We start from the raw sequence: 24067 nt of genomic DNA, 5'->3' as shown, positions 1-24067 counted from the left end.
TCACCTCTTTTGAAATTTGGAGTAATTAATTATTATACTACATTGAATTGCTCAATTAGTTTAAGACAAATGGTGTTAATACATAGTTCTATTTTTTATATTTTAATTATTTTTAAAGACGGCGCCTTCATAGTTTTTATTAAAATAATAACATACATATTACATATTTAGAGTTACTTTTAATTCAAAACAGTGTTGGCTTTAGCGTGCGACTCTCATCCCTGAAGTCATAGATTCTATCCCCGGCTGTGCACCAATGGCCTTTCTTTCCATGTCATTTATCGCTCGGAGGGTGAAGGAAAACATTGTGAGGAAGCCGGCTTGTGTCAGGCACAGGAGGCTGATCACCTACTTGCCTATTGACAGATGATCATGAAAAATATACAGAAATCTGAGACCCAGATCCAAGAAACAGACTTATTTATTTGGCCCATTGATAAAAATTTCTTTATAGTCAAGTAGGTGTAGCAATGTTTGTGTGTCTAGACAAGCCCATTTTCTCACAATGTAGAAAGCATTTTATTTTAATATGTTAGTGATTAATGTGTATCTAGAAAATATCATTTACGCCGATATAATATTATTTTTGCATTTTTGCAGTCGATTTGTAAGCTAAGTATTCAATATAAATGAAATTATATACATTTCATTAGGCATGTAAATAGCTTTATTATATCAATCAAATGTAATCAATGATTATAAATGACTTGAATTTTGTGTATTTGATTAATCTTATATATTATATATGTTCAGATAACATAAACGTACATTCTGTATATTTTTGTATTTAAAAATTGCAATTTTTTAACACACTTGGCGTTAACATCGCCTGAAACTTAACAGTAGCATACATTTTGACCGAATCCTAAATTAAAAAACGTTAATAAATAATAAAAAAAATGTTATGAAATGCAAAGATACCATCGTGTTTAATATTCTGTATTAATTTTATAACCATACTTAATGTGATATTAATTTTATTATAATTAGATTAAGTTGTACATATAGAGGTTTGTAAGTAATGTGGAATGAAATAATAGTTATTTAAAAATTGTTTTATTTCTTAATAACATTAGAGACTAGATGTAATATTTACATAATGGTAATCAAATAATTTAAGTAACACAGGCATAATGATAATCTATATAAATACACTGGCACACACAGGTAAGATACACACACAAATATCACACATTTACACCCTTGGCAATACAGCCATACCAGCTCTGGTAATATAGAAAATACATATAATAATTATAGCGTGTCAAAGTCATTTTTAAATGACAGTTAATAAGAAGTTATGTGGCATATATATGGCCATAAATCCAGGACACATAGTGTTCAACGTTTGTATATACGTCGGGGACGCCGCGGTGTGCGCAGCCAGAGCCGAAAGATGTGAGACCCCGGAGTTCCCAGCGAGCCCCACTGCCACCACTACGGCACTGAAGGGGGCCTCCACTGTCGCCCTGTTAACAAAAAAAATATTGGTTGTTTGTAAAGTAGGTTTACGATCGAGATGTTTACGTGATAACGTCTTATTGGTGATATAAGTTTTTGGGAAGTAAGGAATTAATGAAGATAACAATTTTTTCAAATTTTAAATTACATCTATCGTTTTATTCACACTTTTGATGATAAATTTCGGGTGTAAAATGACAAGTTTACTTATTCGACTATGATATACATTTTTCTTCAAACATACATTCATACAAATCTCCATTCGTTTGTATGCCGCTAGAGTGAGAGAGACGGGAGATCGGTCCGTCTCTCTCTCGTTATACCTGCGATCGCGCTCGTGAGGTTTTGGTGTGACACAAGTTTCTGAACATGTCACCCGACTAAAACGATTTTAAAGACGTTATCACGTCAAAAGTATTGAAATAAATCCAAGTTAAAAAAATCTATGTTAAAATAGCAAAATGTTAAAATTCTGTCATTATTATTAAATTGAACGGTTTCAGGGAACATTTCATAATTCAGTGTCAGTAACATCACCAGTACCATACAGGCTAATGAGGAATTATATTTAATGATATGAACGTACACACTTTAGACTAATCATTTAATAATTTCAGTTAACAGTGTGTATCTATCAAAGTTTGTATGTATAGTGTTTACTTTAGTTTGTGACCGGAAATAGAAGAATTCAAAAATATTTATTAATGCATAGAACCTGCAACTTTGGCTTTAAACCAACTATGTTACAGAGAAACTACATATACAATATTATAAATTTATTGTTCATTCATAAATTACTTTTTCTTTTATGCCTTTTAAAGCTTGTTTGAATTAGCTCATTGTGAAGTTCAACGCATGCGTCGCTAAAATCGAGTATAAGAAATAGGTGAAAAGATAATACAGTGGATTTCATTTATTAGTACCTTGGTTGTGGCGACCGTTTAGCTATAACGACGTTAAATCTAAGTTTTTTGAATTTAAAGCATACTTTAGTACAAAATTCACATGGCTATTGGATGTAACGCTTGTTTTAATGAATCACAAATTTCTCGAAATACCATGCAGATATTGCGACCGGAGTCAACCGCCAAAGATACAAAGATTTATTTCTTTCACAAACATTTCTTTTGTTGAGACCTTTACCTTTTGTTTATAGATATTAGTTAAGTAGGTAGGTAAGCGTATACATTTCGGAGTTAAATTTACCAACTCAGTCAGTTTAAAAGTGATATTCTGAGTTATTTATAAATGCACCAGTGAATAAATGTGTAAAAATGTTTTCAATAATAAATTAATATAAACTATACACATGTAAGTGTCTTTATCTCAACGAGTGCCTGTAACGACTTCCGGATATAACGACGAAATTAGAGTGGTCCCTTCATCGTCGTTATACGCAAAATCCATTAATATCCGCTAATTTTACACATAGAAAAAAGTAGCGGGAAAAAATAATGGTAAATTTATTTTATTAATTTAAAGTGATTCGTTAATAAAAAGGCAAGCGAATGCATTTAATATAAATCAATAGATCGATATCAAAAGTCGCAATCTCATCAAATAAAACGGTTTGACCTGCGGACAGTGGGTTCGATGATAGATAACGTACTTTGATTTGTTTGTCTTAATTGCATTCCGCTAATAGAAAGTCGATCTGAGCTTTCGTTGTTCGTTGTATATTAAATTAATTTGTGTGTAATTGAATTAATTACGACTTATAATATGAGAGAAATAAATGCATGGCAGATAATTCAAAATGGCAGGACCAATGAATCTCGACTTTCAGGAATATAGGAACTTCGTATCACAGTACAGTTGTGTTAAAACTTATACAGAATTTTTAAAACCGAACAAAGAAATTGCACCAACATACTGTAGCCATGAAATAGACATTTCTGAAGGCATCAATATATTAAAGTATCAAATAGAGTATAGTGACAAAGGACACAAATATTTCCCAGCTAGAAACAGTTTCTATTGGAAGATACAATAGTATTTTCCTTTACTTATTCTTCCACAAATATTTCAAGATCAAAATTAGCCAAATCACTACAGCCATTCTCGAGTATTAGCGAGAAAAACGAACAGCAATTCATTTTTATATACATATATAGATTTTCTTGAATCTTAAATATGATCTTGAAATCATCTCATACATATGTTTACATATTCTCTCACCCACCCTAATTTTATTACACAATATGATAATAAAAACAACATGTTTTTTGTTTTGTAAAATAAATTTCTTTTTGTAAGTTTTAACAGAATTTCAAATTTGTGTATTTATTGTAACGCGATACCCTACATATTACAGTGACGCTATACGAATTAAATAGGTAAACACTTACCACACAAGCACCAGTGCTGCCGTCAGTACTTCCAGCGCAGAGATGGCCATCATTCAACGGCATACTCAACGAATATTTGTCTCGACATTGTTGAAGTGGCAAAACCGGAACTTCCGCCTCCAACAAAACATCTGTTAACGTTCCGTTTGCCTGTTCTCTTCCCCAACCAGTCGTATAACATTCATCTTTGAAGTCAAGCCCATTGTTATCATCAATGAATGGATCTATTTCTTCACCAAACATTAATTTCTTATCACTTCTATTAATACTCTTTTCTGGATTCAAAAGTTCTGTTAAGCTATCAAAATCACTATTCACATCTTCTTGTGCCTTTCCCGTTCTATAATTTGATGACCTATCGTCAATTCTAGATTTAATTAATTTAATAACACTATCCAAATTGGCACTGTCATATATAATATCTCTATTGTTATTATCGACTTTTCTCTCTGATTGCTCATTGGAAACTCTGAGATTGTATTTCGTGTTTTTATGTTTCTTGAATGATCCGAAAATGTTTTTAGTTAAATTATTAAGCTTTTCTAAATATTTTATGGCCGAGTCGGGGCTAGGCTTTGGTTTGGGTTTTCGTCTTGTTTCCGGTTTTGTATAATGTGTGCTACGTTCTGTGTTGTAATTGGTAACTATAGGTTGGTATGGTGGCAGACAAATAGTACGGATCCGACTTCCGGGAGTTACGTCAGCCGCCTTAGTGAGTTTCATTAGAGCTGCAACAAGCATATAGAAATTTTGAAGTAAATTAATGTCTAGAAAGAAACATGTTTAAAATCTTTTATTGAGGATAAAGTGTTTTAAGCAGAAATTTAAATGTTAATAACATACCTATATCATGTTGGTAATTGTGAAAGCGATGATGAAGGACTATCCTTTCCACAGGGACGTAAGCCCCTCGCTGCTCAGCTCGGTCCCATTCCCCTAAAACTGCTGTCCATAAAGCAGGAACCGGTAGATTAAACAGCTCACTAGAAATATTACATTTTATATATCACATACTATTGTGAAAACAAAATTTATAAAAGAGAATGAAATAAATTATGTAATAAAACTGACATTTTAGTGGAATTATTGTATTTAAACAATTCGTAATTCATTGTGGATATTGTAAATAAATTAAAATTTTGTAGATTGTATATTAATAATAAAATTTATATAAAATAATAAATAAATTTGTGTCTCGTGACCCGACGGGACAAATGCTGGAAAAGAAATGTGCATTTTTTTCGTGTACATTTTTAGCTTAAAAAACTTACTTGTGGATACAGTGTGCAGTAGTGAGCAGCCACATTGGATGAATGAGCACTCCACCGCACCAGTGACTGATGAGACCGTAGTTAGGGTGTAACAGTTGTAAGGATACCTGGAGAAACAATTTCTTAATAGGAAGGTTCTGATGTCTTAGATGAAAAACCCAAAATATTATATTTATTTAACCAAATGTTAACATTATTGTCTTTAAATGTCTTAACTTTTATGACATTAATAAAAAAAATATAAGCTGCAACTAATAATGTTTTGCCTCTTTTATTTATTTGCTAAGCATATTTATATACGCAATTAATATAAATTAATTAAAAACAATATGTACTTTTATTATTTTACAATAAGCCACAAAAGTGCTTAGGAAAAAACTATTTGAAATGTATGATATTTACGGGTAATACGTGGGAAGGCTTTGAATGTATTGTATTTTTCGCCATCGTAGTACTTTACGAATATGATACGAGACAAAACATAGTTTATAATTATGAGATCTATGTCATTACCTGCCAAGGCCAAGCCCCTCTTTTAGACTCTCTTCCTTTTATGATCCGAAGCTGTCCTGCTGATCTCTCCCTAGGCTGCCTGGTATGCCTTCGAAGTGGAACACCACATTCTGTAATCAACGTGTAGTTTTTAAAAATTCATTTAATTATGAAATTAATTAGGTGAGGAATTTTAACACAGTAACAATAAATTTCAAGTGCATTTCCTCTCTTTCTCTCAAATTATGTTTACGCTGTGATAAAAAGAGACAGGTAAGTACTTTTGTTAAAATTGTGCAGTTAGATTCGTTTATGAATAAGGGGGTAGTCAATAACCTATAGAAAAAAGTTAAATTATTTATAGCTTAATTGAACGCCTTATTAAGCTAGTTGGCTGCGACATATATACTATAAAAACGGTTATATGCCATTAATGAAGCATTGATGCATTCATGTTCTACCATTATAACACTAGTGTGGAATTTAGGGAATATGTTAGGTTGTATTCAAATAATTTCAAAAAAGATTGCAAAACTGCAAAGTCTCAATATTTAAGTTCAAAAATAAAAAATAGCATGGATAAAGTAAAAGCTACCTGGAAAATAATAAATGAAGAATCAGGTAAAACGTCTGACAAACGAACTGATTATATGTTAAAAGTTAAAGGGAAGTTAATAAAATCTGACCCAGAGGTAGCTTCTTCTTTTGAAGAGTTCTTTACAAATGTACCACTAAATACGACCAAGTCCCTAGATTCTTCACCTGCTGCTGCGATCTCATTGCTAGAAAAATGTGTACCTGAATGTAATATTAAATTTCAGTTTAAACATATAACTTGTAATGATATCGTTAAAACTTTTAAGCTTATTAATTTAAAAAAAAGTAAAGATTTATGGGGTATGTCAACAGTCATTTTAAATTCCGTTATTAATGTAATAAGCTCTGAATTGTCTATAATTTTTAACAGCTGTATCGATTGTGGAGTCTTTCCGGACGAAATGAAATTAAGTAAGATTACACCGTTGTTCAAGGCAGGTAGTGAGTCTGATCCGTCAAACTTCAGACCTGTTTCCGTGCTCCCTGCGTTGAGCAAAGTTTTTGAAAAGATAATGCTAGACCAGCTTTCTTTACATTTTAATAAAAATAAACTCTTACATAATAAACAGTATGGTTTCACTAAGGGTCGCTCCACAATCGATGCCGGTGTGAAGTTGATTTCGGACATATTTAACGCCTGGGAAGAATCATATGATGGAGTCGGCGTCTTTTGTGACCTGTCAAAGGCCTTTGACTGTGTTCATCCTGATATACTCGTTGGAAAGCTTCAACACTATGGCGTTGATGGCAAAGCTTCCAGCCTGATGAATTCATATTTAAAGGGAAGGATCCAAAGAGTTCATGTCAATGGAGTCACCTCTCCGGGTTCGCAGGTATCAATGGGCGTCCCCCAAGGATCGATTCTCGGGCCTTTCTTATTTCTGATTTACATAAATGACCTCCCATTCTTTGTCAACGAAGTTCATGAGATGGTATTGTTTGCTGATGACACTTCACTTCTATTTAAAGTGAATAGGAATAACGTATTATTGGACGATGTAAACAATTCTATCTCTCGTATAGTTAACTGGTTTAATGTAAATAACTTATTGCTTAATGAGAATAAAACAAAATGTATTAGATTTACAACTACTAGCGTAAAGCGAGATATTGGTAACCTGAAAATTAAGGACAGTGAACTAAACTTTGTTGACAAAACTGTTTTTCTAGGCATAACAATAGATAGTAAACTCCAATGGAGCCCACACATAGAGACTCTTTCGAATAGGCTGAGCTCTGCAGCATATGCAGTAAAGAAAATCCGACAGTTTACTGATGAGGACACGGCTAAAATTGTGTATCATAGCTACTTTCATAGCGTTATGTCGTACGGCATTTTATTGTGGGGTGCTGCTGCAGAGGTTCAATCCATATTTGTGCTGCAGAAGCGGGCTGTTCGGGGTATTTGTTGTGTTTCTCCGAGGGAGTCGGTACGGAATAAGTTTAAGGAATTAAATATTATGACACTATCTGGTCAATATATTCTTGAAGCCTTGTTGTATGTCCAAAAAAATATAAACGATTTTAAAACAAATGGTGACTTTCACCAGTATAATACGCGAAATAGAACTAATTTGAGTGTACGACCAACCAGGCTCCAAAAGATAAATCACTCCTTATATGGAAATTGTATTCGTTTTTACAACAAACTCCCAAGCGCAATTAGAGAATTATCACTAAATAAATTCAAAGTCCTCGTTAAACGAAAATTAATCAACAAAGCTTTTTATAAATTTGAGGACTACTTAAATGATCCTAATCCTTGGGATTGAATTGCTCCAGTTCAAACAATTTGTATGACAATACTTGGCGATTAAAAAGAGTGGCGGAAAGTTTCTTGCCAGTTCTTCTTACCCGCTCTACGCCCTTGACTTGCGAACTGGTAGTAAATGTAAATTTACGATTAATTTAACTTGACTATTCAAAAGTGTACTTAGTTACCTACTTGAATAAAGATATTTTGAGTTTGAGTTTGAGTTTGAGTTACCCAATTGAACAATATCAATAATTTATGATTCTAGCAGATCTTAAATCAGTTTTACTTTCATCCTCAATAGATTAAGCAATTAGGAAACGGCATTATCACGCACGATAGTAACACGGAACGTCACGCGTGAAGTGATGATAGTTATCAGCTGTTTCCCGTATTATAAGTACTTCCACGTGCTTTCCGGTAGAGTTTGAATCTTACACAGTTCTTTCCGTTAAACTAACTTTTATTTCATTATTGAATGAAAAAGTACCGACAGAGTAATAAACAGTAACATATTTATTTATTTTGTTACATTAAAATAAAAACTAATACATAACATAAATTATTAGGGATGCAACAGCGATCTCTTCCAGGCTACCCTGGTAAACAGAAATACTAAGGGTAATGTGCAAGAAGTGCATAATCAAACTTAATCTAAAAAAAAAACTATAAGCTTATCTCACGGTTAAGAAGTGTTTATGTAGAAGACTTTTAAAGGCTTTTTTATATGATATATAATATATATATTATATGCTTATATATATGATACATAATATTTAGCAGTAGTATGTTTAACAAAGTGTTATAAAATCAATAAGAAAAAGTTAAGACATATTTCTAGAGTAAATGAAATATATTGACAATTAAATACAATGATATATATTAACCGTAATAGACCCTTAGGGCTTATACGCACTAGCGATTGACCGCCTAGGCGGTTCGTTTGAGCGGTCCAACCGCTTAACGCGGTTTCATCGCGGCTGACCGCTATGGCGGCCAATCGCGAAAAAACCGCGATGATAACGCGTTAAGCGGTTGGACCAGAGCGGCCGGCGTACCTCATAAACAAAATGGACGCCGTCGAGATAGCTTGTGTTATTTATTATTACTCCCGAAAACAACGAAAGAAAAATAAAAAAAGATACTGGATTCATCCTTTACTAGAAACACGTAATGAATTTGGCCAGTTCGCAAGTTGTTCTCACGTACTAACTCATCGGCGGCTCGCCGCAAACTGAAATCGCAAGTGCGTACAAGCAAGATGGCGGCCAGCCGCGGAGCGGGCCGCAGCTCTCCATTCAACCGCCGCGGTTGAAACTTTGCGGCGGTCAAGTGCGTACAATCACAGGCGGTTGCATATTAAACTGGGAAAGCGGCAGACCGCGCGGTTAGCCGCCCCCGCGGTTGACCGCTAGTGCGCAAGGGGCCTTATTCAATCCCCTTTCCTTCCGTTACATGTTACGTAAGACGCTTGCGCAGTCGGCATTGTGGGTCATCTAATTGATATTCCGCACGCCCTTTGCAAATACAGATACAATTTTATTACAGACCTGTCATTGATTTCACTTTCAATATTTGCATTCTACCTATCTTTGGTTAAATAGAACTGTCTATGGTATTTATATTAAAGGGTTTAAACCAATTTCTTCCTACTATAAAATGTTATGGTATCTAAACATTTTAATTGTCTTATAAGTATTAGACATAGACATAACAATTATTACTAACGAAACGCACACACACAAAAACACACAAAATAATAATAACAAAAAAAATAAAAAAGACGATTGAAAAATAACATTTCTTTTTTCTTTTAAAGCACATGGTACGTTTTAAGTGGGTAATGCGTGTGTGTTGTGGTTGTAACTGGCCCTGGAAATTATGCTGAGAAGCAGACTGTTCCACAGCGCTGGTCATTCTGCCAGAGACCTTAACAGCTAATTTGCGATATTAAAAATTAGCAGTCTAAGTAAAGAAGTCTTATGTAAAAATATATAATAAATTTTTTTTAGATTTCATGGGATTATTTTCATGGGAATATTTGATTTTAGTTGAAGATTTTTCCTTTTTTTTATCTATTCATCTAAAATCTGTTTTTTACCTTAGCTTTGTATACTTAGTTGTGTTTTATAATATGGATATGTGTAGCTGTAAGATAACATACATTAATACATATGTTATAAATCCTTTTATTAGATAGACTAACATAACGTATGTCAGTCTATCTAACAAAAGGATTAAACAAAATAAAACTAGGTAATTACCTGCGTGACGAGGGGACACATTAACTTGTACGACGGGAAGCGAGTTTGTTAAACAATGTAAAGATTGTCATTACAAATCACTACTTCCGCATGTTACGATAGTAATCATCACTACATTACACATTTGTTACCACTTTATTGACATGCGTTTGCTTAGCGTGTCAACACTTTGAAGTGTAATAATAGTTTTAGCGCTAATTGCGCAACGGTAATTATGACATTACAAGTCAATTTTATAGACTATAGGCAACCGGCCAGTAGGCTCATCTTATGTTAAGTGCTACCGCCATCCGATACTCTTTTCTTGAAGGACTCTAAGTCCAATTGGTTCGGAAATACTTTAGTGGGCAGCTGGTTCCACATAGTGGTGGTGCGCGATAGAAACTGCTTATAAAACTCTTAGTTGAGGAACGATGCATGTCCAGGTAATCCGGGTGGATATTTCATATTCTACCTCGACGTCCGTTGATGACTCAGAGGCAGGTATTAATCCGAACAACTCCTCTGATCACCGCACGTTGAAAATGCAATAAGAGATGCAGAATGACCCTACATATGCAACGCCAAGGGATCGAGCCGCTCGGAATTGGAATTGTATTAACAATTCAGACACAAACATATATTTAAAGTTAGTTTATTTATACAAGACTGTAAAGTTAATTTACGGAAGTCGGCGTACCAATGTTTACATGTGTATTTTTTTTGGTTTTACAATTTTCAAAGCATTACTGAAATAGTAACTACATCCGGTTGTACTAAATTAAACTGTACTTTGTGTAATTGTACTGTATTTAACTAAACTGTTATCGCAGCTCGAAACTGTCATGATGCATGCAAAAACATTCAATAGTTCAATATTTAAAGAAAAAACTTTTTAACCGGATTAAAGTTATGTATTATTATAAATTTACAATTATTTAACATAATTTTAAATTTATCCGACGTTTCGCGTGCTTTACAATAGCATTAGCAATTTATAATAATACATAAATTTAATCCGGTTAAAAAGTTTTTTCTTTAAATGTGTAAAGGTTATGTCAATCAAAGACAATACTATAGTTCAATATTACTCGTAAAATATTGCAATAAAATGACCGTGGCATTGTTTATTCAGACAAAAAATATATTCTATTGAGTCGTATCCACGGATGCGGTGTAAATGAAATTACGTTAAATTTTTAAAGCAAATCTAAAAGTTTAAGGAAACAATTTAAAGTTTTTGTGACTATGTGTATTACGTCGGGCTTTCGTAACTGGCTTTCTTCAGCACAAAAACTATTACGTGAGGGAATTGTCCGTGGTCAGCCGTATTGACCACTCGTTCAAATTGAACATTCAATTAGAAATAAAATCTCTGAGAAGAAGTTGATACCCGTGACTGTAGTGCCTGTATCTATGATATCCCGTCTACTTTTTGTAGTGTGATATATAATATAAAAATCTCACGACCTAAAAGCTTATATAACCCACCTTAGATGGAAAATTTTATGACAGGCAAAATACATATAAATTAATGTTCTTTGTATCAGCTTAGAATTAGACACATACATTCTTATACTTTTTTCGAAATACACAGAGGAAATGCTGCCAGCGTTAAAGGTACACTGTCACAGGGACCAAACTTTTTATTCTTCTTTTTATCAATTTATAATTATTACCTAAACCTAACCTACATAAGGTTAAGAATATTGTAAATACTGTATTTTTGTGAGTTGGAAATAAATTATTATAAAATAAAGTTTTTAATTTTGTATATTGTTATTTTTATAAATATTATATTATTATTTCAAAACAACGAGATACGCAATATTTTTATACATGTTCTTTGTTTCCTCCAAAATACTTTCACGAACATCTAATAAGTAACCTATTATAATAATTTTCCAAATTTTCTTTTGAAAAACACAATTGGGACGAAAAACTGGCGATGAATACTTCATCATCTACAGTTATGCTATAGGTACGTCTATTTTAAGTTAGGATAAATCATATTATATTCAAATTGCTTTAAGCTTTATGGGAACGAAATAAAAGAAACAGAGATATAGACAAAACAATGTGAACTTAATCTCCCAAAGCCGCAAAAGCTCGCCTAAATCACATCAAAAGTAAAACATGACACACTTTATTAATGTCTAACGCAACACTGGCCAAGATTATGGGCAATGAAGTTACGTGAACACAACCGCAAATTGTTATAGGCAGACGCGTAATGTTCACAAATTTCGCATTCGGATTGCATAAGAATTGTAAATTAGATTTTTATTGTATTTCGACCGAAAGCTCGGACCGGAGACGGAGAGCTTTAAATCGTTTTAGTTTGTTTAAATATGAATTTGATTAGTGTTTGGTTTACGTGAGTACTAAGCATTTAAAAGTTAACATCGTTGAGTTATGTAACTCGAGTATATAACTAGAACTTTTTAAAATAGTTTTGGAAATTTTCAAAAGCAACTGTAAAACAAGGATTAGATTTAGTTAGATTTTATCTTTAATTAATCAAAACATTTATAATTATGAATTACCATTTTTTTATATCCGAGGTGTAAATGCATTTGGCCCCGAAAGTTGCATGGGTATTTGGGACTCAATCCACACCAGATTCTCTGCTACTCAGAGACTGGATAAGCAATACCCACTAAACCTTCGAGTAGTACCTACGAGGCCTTATTAGAGAGGCTCCGGGGTCACTCTCGTATTCTACCAGGGTGTCATCGGAATACATGTTACACTCAAAATCTTTGCTGCAGTACACACTACATAGAAGGTAGGAGATGGGCATATCTTCTCCTATTTACTCCGGGTCTTAGAGTGCTCTCTGTCTCTCGTTCTGTTGCCTCCTTCTGTAGAGTTATTAATTACCTACCTCACCTATTATATAGGTATTTATCAATCATGATGTTTGACTTTCTTGCCTTCAATGTGGTGCAATAGTTGCAGCTCCTAACAAGTATCTTGTACAGAAAACATGGAGAATACAAAAAGTGGCGGAAAATTAAATGTTAATTTAGAATCACTTAATTTTAAATAATATTATGCATATTTGCTATAACGACTTCTTATTTAATAAAAGTGCTACCAGATAAACAGGAAACATTATTGGCGCATATAAACCTATATGATTAAATCTCCAATTTTGCACAACAGAATTATCTTTAAGTGGTGAGTTAAATTATTTATTCTTCTGCAGCAATTTTAATATAACTTAATTTTAATATTTATTTAAACCTTAAAAATACATATAAAAAAATATGCTAGTGTCGACATATGACTTTGTTAAATTAAATGTATTAAGTTAATGATTAAAGGTATGTTGTTACCAAGATATTTTTTTAAATATCTAAAACATCTTAAATAATATACGCGATACAGACTTTTGTAAAGGGCAAATTTGACGAAAACAAGGCGTCTTTCACTATTCACATAAAACTATATAGAAATGACTTCCTTGTGTGGTTGTGTTAGTTAGTAGTAAGTCGCAGTTTACACGTGGTTGGCGGTCTCAAACCTCATCAAGATCACATCAGGCAAGATTTCGCTTTCACTGAGGTATTGTATACTTAAATACTATTTTATTCCTTCCGTAATTACGCGCTTAAGAAGGAAAGCCTCGCTGACTCTGCAAATGTTTGATTGCATCATTAGATTCGATCGTAGATAGATCAATTCAGTAGGACTGTACGAAGAGCAACGTTCGATTCCGGGCAAAATTAAATAAATGTTTAGGCTTGAGAAAGGTCTTATGGGTCGTAAAATGTGATAAATGAACCTGTACATGCAAATCTCTTGTCTCATCACCCGTTACAAGGCTAATATATGTTCTTTTCTATAGAATATATCTTTTAATGGTACATTTTAACCTAAACACCCTTACTCCATCATTTCATTAACGTCATGTAGACTTTAGAATTATATACAGTAAACTCCCTTATAACACGGTACTCTTAACACGCATTTTCATATTACGCGATTTCAGTCCTTCGGGTATTCCCCGATCTAACAGGGATTTCACACATTATATTTCTGTACTGTGACATTAATAATGATTTGTACGCATTTATTTCTTTCATAAGATAGTTTTTTCTTAATATTCGATTTAAATCCCTTTTATCCCAATACATAACGCATGTGGTCATACAAGCATATTATGCGAGAATACTCCTACAACGCGTTTCGTATAACGCGGAACCAATCTACCGTGTTATAGGATATTTACAATTAATTTTCTGCCTTTGTACGCTTTGTGCTCTTACTAACATTTGTACGTATACTTTAAGAACTGAGAATAAAGAAGGTTTCTTTGCTTTGAAGCAAGTAGGTGATCAGCCTACACGTCGTGGATTTTCGGTTTACACATGTTCGGTTTAGACATGTAAATAAGGATGTTTTCTTCACTTTAGCAAATAAATAAATCGTTTATTTACAAAGAAACTTAATACATTTAGATCGATTAATTTAAAAAATTCGCGAAATAGCCATATAAAAATAGGCATGCAAATGTCATATTAATTTTCATAAGTTCATAATAAGTTATCTATAATAATTGTTCTCAAACTTATAGTCTAAATACTTGCCCACGCTATAAAGGCACCTTGGCTTTAAAAATTTAATCATCTTCCCCTTGAAAGCATTACACGGCAGTGATCTATAACTTCTAGGAAGGTGATTAAATAGTTTGATAGCCATAGCGTAACATTTTTTTGAATACATCGTGGTGCTACATGCAGGCACCCACAGCCGTGTTGGATCCCTCGGTAGATACAGGCAAGTTTCATTAAATGTTTGAATGAAACAAAAGCCATTGATTGAGTTTTGAGTTGAGAGACAATAGACAAGAAACACTGCCAAGACTCAAAAAAAAGAAGAAAAATTATTAAGAATAACAGAAGAATAAATGTCTTCTAGTCGAGCATTTCTTGAGATGGCATAAAAAACTAATTGAGCATGACGTACACGACCGAGCTGTAACGCAAACGGCTCTGTACATCGAGAGCAAACAACGTCTATAGCAAGAGAACGTTGAGGTATCTATTTGCTGCTAATAAATGGTACTACCCGGTCTGTTATTAGATAGCCTAACGTTAACCATCATAAAAAGTAAATTGAAAAACTATTTTTATATGCATTTGTCGCGCTCCTAACAATACTGCTGTTACGTAATTACAAACAGTGGTTTTCAAATGAAATTTACATGATTTAGAATATATTATTCTGTAAAAAAAAACAGCATTATTTCACTACAACATTGAAAAGTTTCAGTTTGAACGACCAATATTTTATCCTTATAATGAAACTTACACTTATATTTTTTGCATTAATAACAATACGTTTAATACTTTATCGTAAAGTAATAAAAGTTTCACTTTCATATCCGCATCGGGTACCGATAATATCGCAATAATGACAGCAATTAGCCGCCAGCTTCTGTACTAGATTACATCTTTTTTAATTGTGCCATCTTTCAATACCATTATCAAGTGGAGGATCTTTGCTATTCGCTATAGAAGTTTAGAAGCGGTATGGCCCGGAGTTCAAAAAATCATTTGTATTAGGTACTGATGTACATAATTGAAAAAACTCTACACAATATATATATTCTAACTGTTTACATTAGTTTTAGATATATAGTAATAGACCGGGAGATAGTGACACAAAATATTGGGTGATTTTCGGCGGTATGGCTGCCATTGAACCGAGAGAAAAGTATGGCATGGTGATTTTCGTAAATGGCTGCGACGATGATTAACTGTGCAAAAATTAGCCTGGTACAAATGGTAGATTTTTTTTAATTAACGCATTCGCGTCGGTATGGTGGGCTGTAAGACACACCGGAGAAATATGGCATGACACTGCCGCCTCTTATTTTTTATGGACTAACTAGAATTTTTGTGGAATAAATCGTTTGACACTCGTAATTAATCGACACGAGTTCGACTAACGCCCTGTAACGTATCTGTTTCGTGATAATCATGCTGATATTAGTAGGTGAACAGCCTCCTGTGCCTGACAAACACCGTTGACTTTTTGTGTCTAAGGGGTGCCCGGTTTCCTCACGAAGTTTTCCTTCACCGTTCGAGCGAATGTAAAATGCGCACATAGACAGAAAGTCCGTTGGAAAGATGATCAAACCGACGACTCCAATGATGAGAGTCACACGTTCAAACCAATAGGCCAACACCACACTGGTCGAATACGACACATTATTTCTCCGAGTGTATGTTTAAAGTGATTGTGACAAACACATTCCCTTTTACCAGTGACAGCTTCACTTTCAGCGATGACAAATGGTTGATGACGTCACGCCATTACTTATCCATTAATCCCAATTACCATAGAGTAATGAATGAATGCACGTGCCAAGGAAAGTACATTAAAAAGTAATTATGACGAGTGAATGACATGGGAATGGAAATGAGCCTCGATTGGAAAACTTCCCGTTCTTCCGATCACTTATTACGGTCAGCAATATAAGAGTAATAAACTCATTTTCAAAGCTCTAAACGAAGGCTTTTAAATTATGTTAGTGGATTGTATATTAATAAGTATATTATACAAAAATTATTTATTTTACAATGTAAACTCCTTTTTTATAGAAAAGGGTCCTGAAACATCAGGTCCATGAATACTCGCATTGCCGGAAGGCTCGCAAGTGCGTTGGCCTTTAAATAATTGGTACGCTCTTTTCTAGAAGGACCCTAAGTCGAATTAGATCGGAAATACTTCAGTGCGCTACTTGCAATAAAGTCACCGTGTACTTCTTTAGCATGTGTTTATTTTCTTTATTTATTTAAAATGTCAAACTTAAACTCAAAATAACTTTATTCATATAGGCAACCAAGTAAACTTATGAACGTCAACAGAAGAAAATGTTAAATTGATATTGATCGTAGAGCAGACAAGAAGAACTGGCAAGAAACTCCGCCACTCTTTTTAATTGCTAAGTTTTCAGTCATACAATTTTGTGTGAACTGGAGAAAATCAATCCCAAACAACGTTAAGTATTAAGGAGTCTTTAAAAGGCCGGCTACGCACTCGCGAGCTCTCTGGCATTGAGTGTCCATGGCGGTATAACTTAGCATCAGGTGAGCCTCCTGCCCGTTTGCCCCCTGTTCTATAAAAATAATATAACGGCTGATATGTGAACATCACTTTTGTTAAGAGACGAATAACCTCAGACCCTAATCATAACTCAATCAATGACCCTTCAATTTTGTATATTACATCACATCTTTCACCATAATGCACTTATAAACTTATTGCTTAACAAATCAAGATGAACCAACATGACGCAATACTATAACAGCTCTGATGAAATAGGTTTTAGAAAGATAATTAGTTTTATTGGCGTTTAATTAAGTTATGATTTAAGTGAACAAAAGCTATCTTTTTCGATTTATATAATATTAAATATGGATTTTATTTGTAGGTTAAGCAAACGAAAGAGAGTAAGACATAATAGAAGGTGGATAGACCAAATTAGAGAGCAGGTGGTTCATGGCAGAGAGTGGCACAATGCAGTGAGGAATGGCAGGATTTGAAGGAGGCCTTTGCCAAAAAAGGGAACAGGGCCTAATAGAAGATTGAAATAGAAACGTGTTTAAAGGTAAACGTATATGAATTAAAATGCTATAATTATAATTATGTATTTTATTCCTACAACGTTCAACTAAATCAAATGAGGCTGTATATCGAAAATGAAAAGATCGTTTGTCATATTGAAATAAATATCATTGCATGAGAAAGAAGTCCTTGTCTACGGGAAACAATAAATGCCATCAAAAACATAACTTAAAAAGCAAGTCACGCATCGCAGTTCTACGGTAAAAAGCTGTGATATCTATGTAATACCAAGTCGTATAGTTCTTGAGGGACCTTCTTTCTTAAGTTATTACGTAATTATCTAACTTAACAACATCTTTTTCCGATTATTTTGACTTCAGATTGACTTAGCAATCGCACAAAACAAATTAAACATGTATTACAAGTGTGAAATACTTTGTGTTCTGCCAAGTCAATGTTTTTTTATATTTATACAATATACACTTTACACTAATTGTATGTATAAACTTGCATCAAAATGCTTTTCACCTCCTAGAAGTTTTGATGATCGGTCAGTTAGTGAGAGACAAAATTAAGAAATTTGACTAGGTATAATTATTAAAGTACAGGCACAAATTGAATGAAATTTGAAATATCCCGAATTTATATAATCCCTTATTGGTAACGGCTTTGAGAGAAGGATGATACAGCCATGCCGCTTTTTTGCTTGACTTGGCGGGCAAATTGCAATGTCCCCAAATGTCTTAGCCTACATCTACATGTAGACAAAAGATTGTCTTCCTTTGTCTATTGTAGAGGCACAGACTAAACTCGAATCTATCGGATAATAATTCGAAATTCAAACAACGCATTCAATTTCTGCATAGTTAACCTTCTTAACAAATTGATTTAACAAGAAGCAAATAGTAAATTAGCCGCATGGTCTGTCAGCCGTCGAACCCGTGACCCTTGAGAGTGAAAGCCGAGAAACTGCTATTGGATTACTTCGTAATAAAATCAATATTTCCGCGGTACTGATCACTCGTTATTTAATAATTTCTAACACCTAAGTCCGCTACTTCCGCGGGTGATTACGAAAGCGCTAAGTACTTATGAAGTTTCTACTACGTACTTTAAATACATTGAATTGAATACATTGATGAATTTAAGGGTAATTGCAGATTGTTTTATATATTACTAGCTTTATGTTTTAAACAAAAATTTTATTGATGAAAAATCGTATCAAAGTCTGATTTCAAAAGATTTCAATTTCAAACATTCAAGTCTAAAGACATGAAGGTCGCTCACTTTCTGTAGAACCATAAATCAAACATTTGTATCATATTATTTATATATATATATATATATTTATATATATATATATATATATATGTATATATATAAGCTCAGATACGATGACTTGCATCGAATATAATCATTGTTTTCCCTAATATTATGAATGAAGTCTCGTACTGGCATATTTCTTGATAATGCTTAAAAATATACACCTATGGTATGGACAACAATATGGATAAAAAGAAAGAGTAGTTGGTACACAGCTGGGGTTTGAACTTATGACCGCAGGGTTAGCACTACAAAGTTGATTTCTAAATTATAATTGTATTATTTTAAATCTAAGTCTAAGTGCTAGATTTAATTTGAGTAAAAACGTGGTAAATTCATTTGTATTTTAATTAAAATTACGGAACATTAATCGATATTTTTGAATTACAAGTTCTTGGAAATATGTAATTCTTAATTATTCGAATTCGTTAAAAGGGACATTTTATTTATTTCTCACAGAATTTTTCTACATTTAGTTTTTGACAATGCGAAAGATGGTCTTTAGCAAAAAAAAAGCATGTTAAAAATCAAAAGACCGGACAGAGTAAGACTAACAAAAATAAGAAACAGGATGAAGATAGAAAATATAGAATACAGTGTGAAACAATTAAAATGGCGATGGGCAGGACATACGATAAGAGATAATACCTACAGGTAAATAGACTAAAGATGTTGTACAATGGTATCCAAGACAAGGTGAAAGAAACCGAGGAAGACCATTTATCCGATGGAAAGACGATCTTAAAAAGTAGCACCACAAACAGGCTATGGTGAAGGACAGATCACAGTGGAAAATTCCGGAGGATGCCTATGTCGGAAGACTAGCAAACACCGAGGAAGATTGAGTAGATTAATTACAATATTAAATATCAAAATATGTAAATTCATAAGATTAGTTATTACGTGTAAGAACTTGGTTGTTTGAAATAAAGGCTTCATACATTCAGTAATAAGTATCTCAATACAGCGAGGAAGTGCTGCTAGCGTTAAAGGTACACTGCCACAGGAACCAATCTTTTAATTTTTTTTATTATTACTTATTAAAATACTGTATATGTGATTGTTATGATTACTAGAAGAATATCAAACATTAAAGAACTCAGATTTAAATGAAAATTCAAAACCAAGTCGCTTGTCACACAGCGTAAATATAAATTGGCAGAAAGAGACGAAAGAGTTAGACTTCTTAAGGCCGATTTACATTATCTTAGTGTTTAGGAGAGTGCTTTAGTACAACTTGAAAGGCAAGTTCTTTAGCGTAGCGTTTACTAAAGCAAGTAGCGTTTACATGTTTCAACTAAAGTACTATCCTAAAGCACTCTCCTAAACACTAAGATAATGTAAATCGGCCTTTAGAGACAGAGGGAGTTGATTGATTTTTACGAATAAGGTTAGTTACTCAATTAATTCGTGTACATACGAACAGTTTCATATCATGAATGTAAAAACAGATACTGTATGTTTAACATAAATGGCTCTCAGATAAAACAATATCGATGCAAGAAACACTATGCGATAGATTACTTCCTCGCTAAGTGTTAGCGTGAAAGTGCATCTAATTCGATTTTACAATCGTCACAATCTTAGAAACTCGATAAATATCTGAAAATCGATAGAGTGCTGAGCAGACCTGCCGATTGAAGGTTTACCTCCGCTTGGGTCGGGCGATACAATTACTAAGGGTTTTGTTATTTATTTACTTGGTTAACTGATATATTGTATAACGTTGAATTGTCTGAGATATTTATATAGACTTTTGTAATTGTTGTCTACATTGTTCTCTGTATTTTTTTTTGATTTAATAAGTTTGCACTTAAGTATTTATTTTTCCTTACTATGGTTGCCTGAATGATAGTTGTTGGCGATAAGGCCGCCCGTTGCCTCCTTAATTTATGTTATGTAAATATATGTATCTAATATGTAATGCAACAAAGTGTTAATGAAACAAATGTCAGAACTAGATTTAGCGTACAGACACAAGATCAAAGTTTTTATAAATGAGACGGTACTTTGGATATACCACAGTATATATACATATATAAGTTAAAAATCATTTATTAATGTAGGTAACACAATGTACACTTATGAACGTCAAAAAAGAAAAATATACATTAAATGCTTCTAATTTTACATTTACTGCCAGTTCTCAAATCAAGGGCGTAGAACGGAAGAGAAGAACTGGCAATAAACTCTCCGCCACTCTTTTTAATCGCCAAGTTTTTGGTTTTACACAACGTTTGTAAGGAGCTGCAACCATTACTATATGTTAATAATAATAAAATAAATTTAAAAAATAATCTATTATAATGGATATTTTTATTTTAAACAGAAATATAATACACATAATAAATTTACGTTGTCAATAAATGAATCATTTAAATGATAGAATAATGTTAAATGAGATTGTATTCGGCCCAAAGTGGAAGTAACCGGAACGAGAAATTCATCAATACCACCATTGTGTTGTCACGTGCTATTGTGATGGCGATAATTTCTTGCGTTTCGTAACTTACTGTAACTAAATAATTAAATAAAATGTTATGTGCTGTATGATTACGTAATACATATGTACTAGAGTCCACTTTTTGATTTTATATTATATTTCCGGAATTTGTTGGTCGTTCCTCTAGGACGTGCGATGACGTGGTTGCGTAAGCAAGGGAACTTTGGAAGGGTTTGGAGGAGGCCTATGAAGAGTTTGTGACATAATTATATAATTAGAAATAAATAAATATTTTTTTTAGAAATAAAACGCTTTATTATTCTCTAGGACTATTCATTACGAGTAGCGACCCCAGAGATCTAAATAACGCGGAACTACTCGAGGTGGTGGTTTTAGTGGGTATTGCTCACCCAGTCTGAATCAGAAATTCTGGTGTGGGTCGAGCCCACATACCCACATACCCTTGAAACTTTCGGGGACATGGGATGCGCAAATGCATTTCCACCTCGGATACAAAAAAAGGACTATTCATAAGAAGCCGCGCGGTTTAAATTGTAGATTTGGTATTTAAATAAACGTTTATATTAGTTTTACCTAATACTACTGTTATTTGTATTTGATGTCGGCGTGAATAAATTTGCGAATATGTATGTATATACTAAAGTATGTGTGTGTGTGTTTAGTAATAAAATCATGAACAGTATCTTTGTTACAATGGTTACGAATTCTTTTATATATTTAAAAATACTCATACGCACTCTTAATGCCAGAGGGCTCAAGTGCGTTGCTAGCCTTTTAAGAATTGGTACGCTCTTTTCTTGAACGTTACCGTTTGGCGCTTAACAAGAGACGAGAGAGAACTTTAGTTAAAAAGAAAAATAGTTTTTTTTATGTGGATATGAAGATATACCCTTCATCCCAGCTCCATTATAATCGCTCTACCTACTGTATTCTGCTAAGGTATTACTAATTATAGCTTTTTTTTAGAACGCAGAGCTAGCAGAGACACTATAGGTCACCGAAGTTAGTGAATTTGATATACATTTGCAATTCAAATTAATAAGGAAATATTCATTTACATTTCTGTGTCAATGTTTTAAATGATCGCTTTTGTGTTATCTTATTAATTAAGATAATTATATGAAACTTATTCAGATGAGCAGTTCGCGAGATAATATATTTCCGTTTTAATTGAAATTATTTGCGATAAAGGGTCTTATTTAAAAGTGAGAGTTGGAAGCGGATTTAAATGGCCCTGTAATCTTAGGTAATAATAATTTGATAAAGTCTAAATATTATAAAGAAATGCTGTCTTGAACACGATATTTTAACCCATTTATCGAATATATCGCGGTAACAAAACTATGGCATTTGGTGATAGAAAATCCGTTATATGTTGACACACAATATATTATATAATCGATAGATCGAATACCAAGCAATTAATAATTTATTAAGTAATTAATAAACAGAATGTATTAAAAGTTTGATCGTGACCGACATTTTAGAAATTTTGTATTAAAAATATTCAAAACTGCGTATAAAATTAAATTTTACGATACATATTTATTTTGTTTTGTAAGAGACGCATCGTGTTACAGTTAAATAACTGAATTTAATAAATACCATTTTTTTATGTTATTTAACGGATTTTTAAAAGATATTTTGTTTAAGTATTAGGTCATTAAAACAATAAGTTTATTGAGTCACATTTCGAATTTGTTATTTTGTTAACGTGATTAAAATCCATTCCGTTATGATTAATTATAGTAGGAAGATAAGGAACATATTAAATAACAAGCTTTAATTCGCTTTCGAGTCGGTACAGCCTACAGTCGAAATTTTCTATCAAACGGACGCAGAAATGTGTCTGGCTCGTAGGTTATAGGAACTCGAAATAAAACAGCATATAATCACGAGCAATGGCAGCTTAATCATTCAATTGTTAGAAGATAATGTCTATGCCCAGAGCTATGGGGTGAAACCCCATTATTTCGTTTGACTCGTTACCTTGTTCTAGTCTGTATTAGATTTAAAGATTACGATAATTTAGGTACGATTTCTCATTGGTGTTCGTGTTTTAATACGAATTTCTCAATCTAGAAAATAAACTTTATCTACAATTTTTAAATATATTTACTGTTTAATGTTATTTTAAGTATTTTGTTTCAGATTCATCCATCCATTATAGGTTAATTTACAATTTATTTGTATACTTAATAAAATAGCTATAAGTATTATAACCTAAATAAATAAGTATTTAAACTTACCCCGTGGGCTGTATCCATTACATTTATCCAAGATATTTACAAAAATATAAAATAATATCACAGTACAAAATACACTTTTATAACATATCACTGCCATAATTACTCTACAAGTTCGTCATCACAATAAAAAAGGAATTAATTCACAAACAAATTGACAATCTAATTCGCGCGGTAAAAGTGACATTGACGTTTTAAAATAAATGTCAATAAAAAGTAACAACTGCGTTACCGACCGTGGTTGACGATATTCGAATTAGAAATGATCGGAAAAAAGGTGTGCGCGCA

At 33.0% G+C, this 24067-nt stretch overlaps 1 protein-coding gene across 1 annotated transcript; it reads right to left on the bottom strand.

Moving 5' to 3' along the window:
- Positions 1–1044: 1044 nt before the first annotated feature.
- LOC125049459 (tissue-type plasminogen activator-like) lies at positions 1045–24067 on the bottom strand. The gene is made up of 6 exons (XM_047648769.1): positions 23783–24067; positions 5594–5703; positions 5081–5187; positions 4653–4792; positions 3810–4537; positions 1045–1469 (listed from the first exon to the last, which is right to left on the bottom strand). The coding sequence occupies exons 1-6, from the start codon at positions 23877–23879 to the stop codon at positions 1299–1301; spliced, it is 1353 nt and encodes a 450-aa protein (XP_047504725.1). The 5' UTR covers positions 23880–24067; the 3' UTR covers positions 1045–1298.

The sequence above is a fragment of the Pieris napi genome, chromosome 5 (genome assembly GCF_905475465.1).
Source record: "Pieris napi chromosome 5, ilPieNapi1.2, whole genome shotgun sequence".
Taxonomy (NCBI): domain Eukaryota; kingdom Metazoa; phylum Arthropoda; class Insecta; order Lepidoptera; family Pieridae; genus Pieris; species Pieris napi.
The sequence above is the reverse complement of the archived record's forward strand: the minus strand, read 5'-3'. Positions and strand labels throughout refer to the sequence as shown.

Bases quoted from the DNA above. Each gene is read 5' to 3' on its own strand.
- LOC125049459 (XM_047648769.1), bottom strand. From the start codon at position 23,879: ATGGCAGTGATATGTTATAAAAGTGTATTTTGTACTGTGATATTATTT. The intron at 5,704-23,782 runs GTAAGTTTAAAT...CGTTGATTACAG, and splicing joins TAATGGATACAGCCCACGGG to AATGTGGTGTTCCACTTCGA. The intron at 4,793-5,080 runs GTAAGTTTTTTA...TAATATTTCTAG, and splicing joins ACTGCACACTGTATCCACAA to TGAGCTGTTTAATCTACCGG.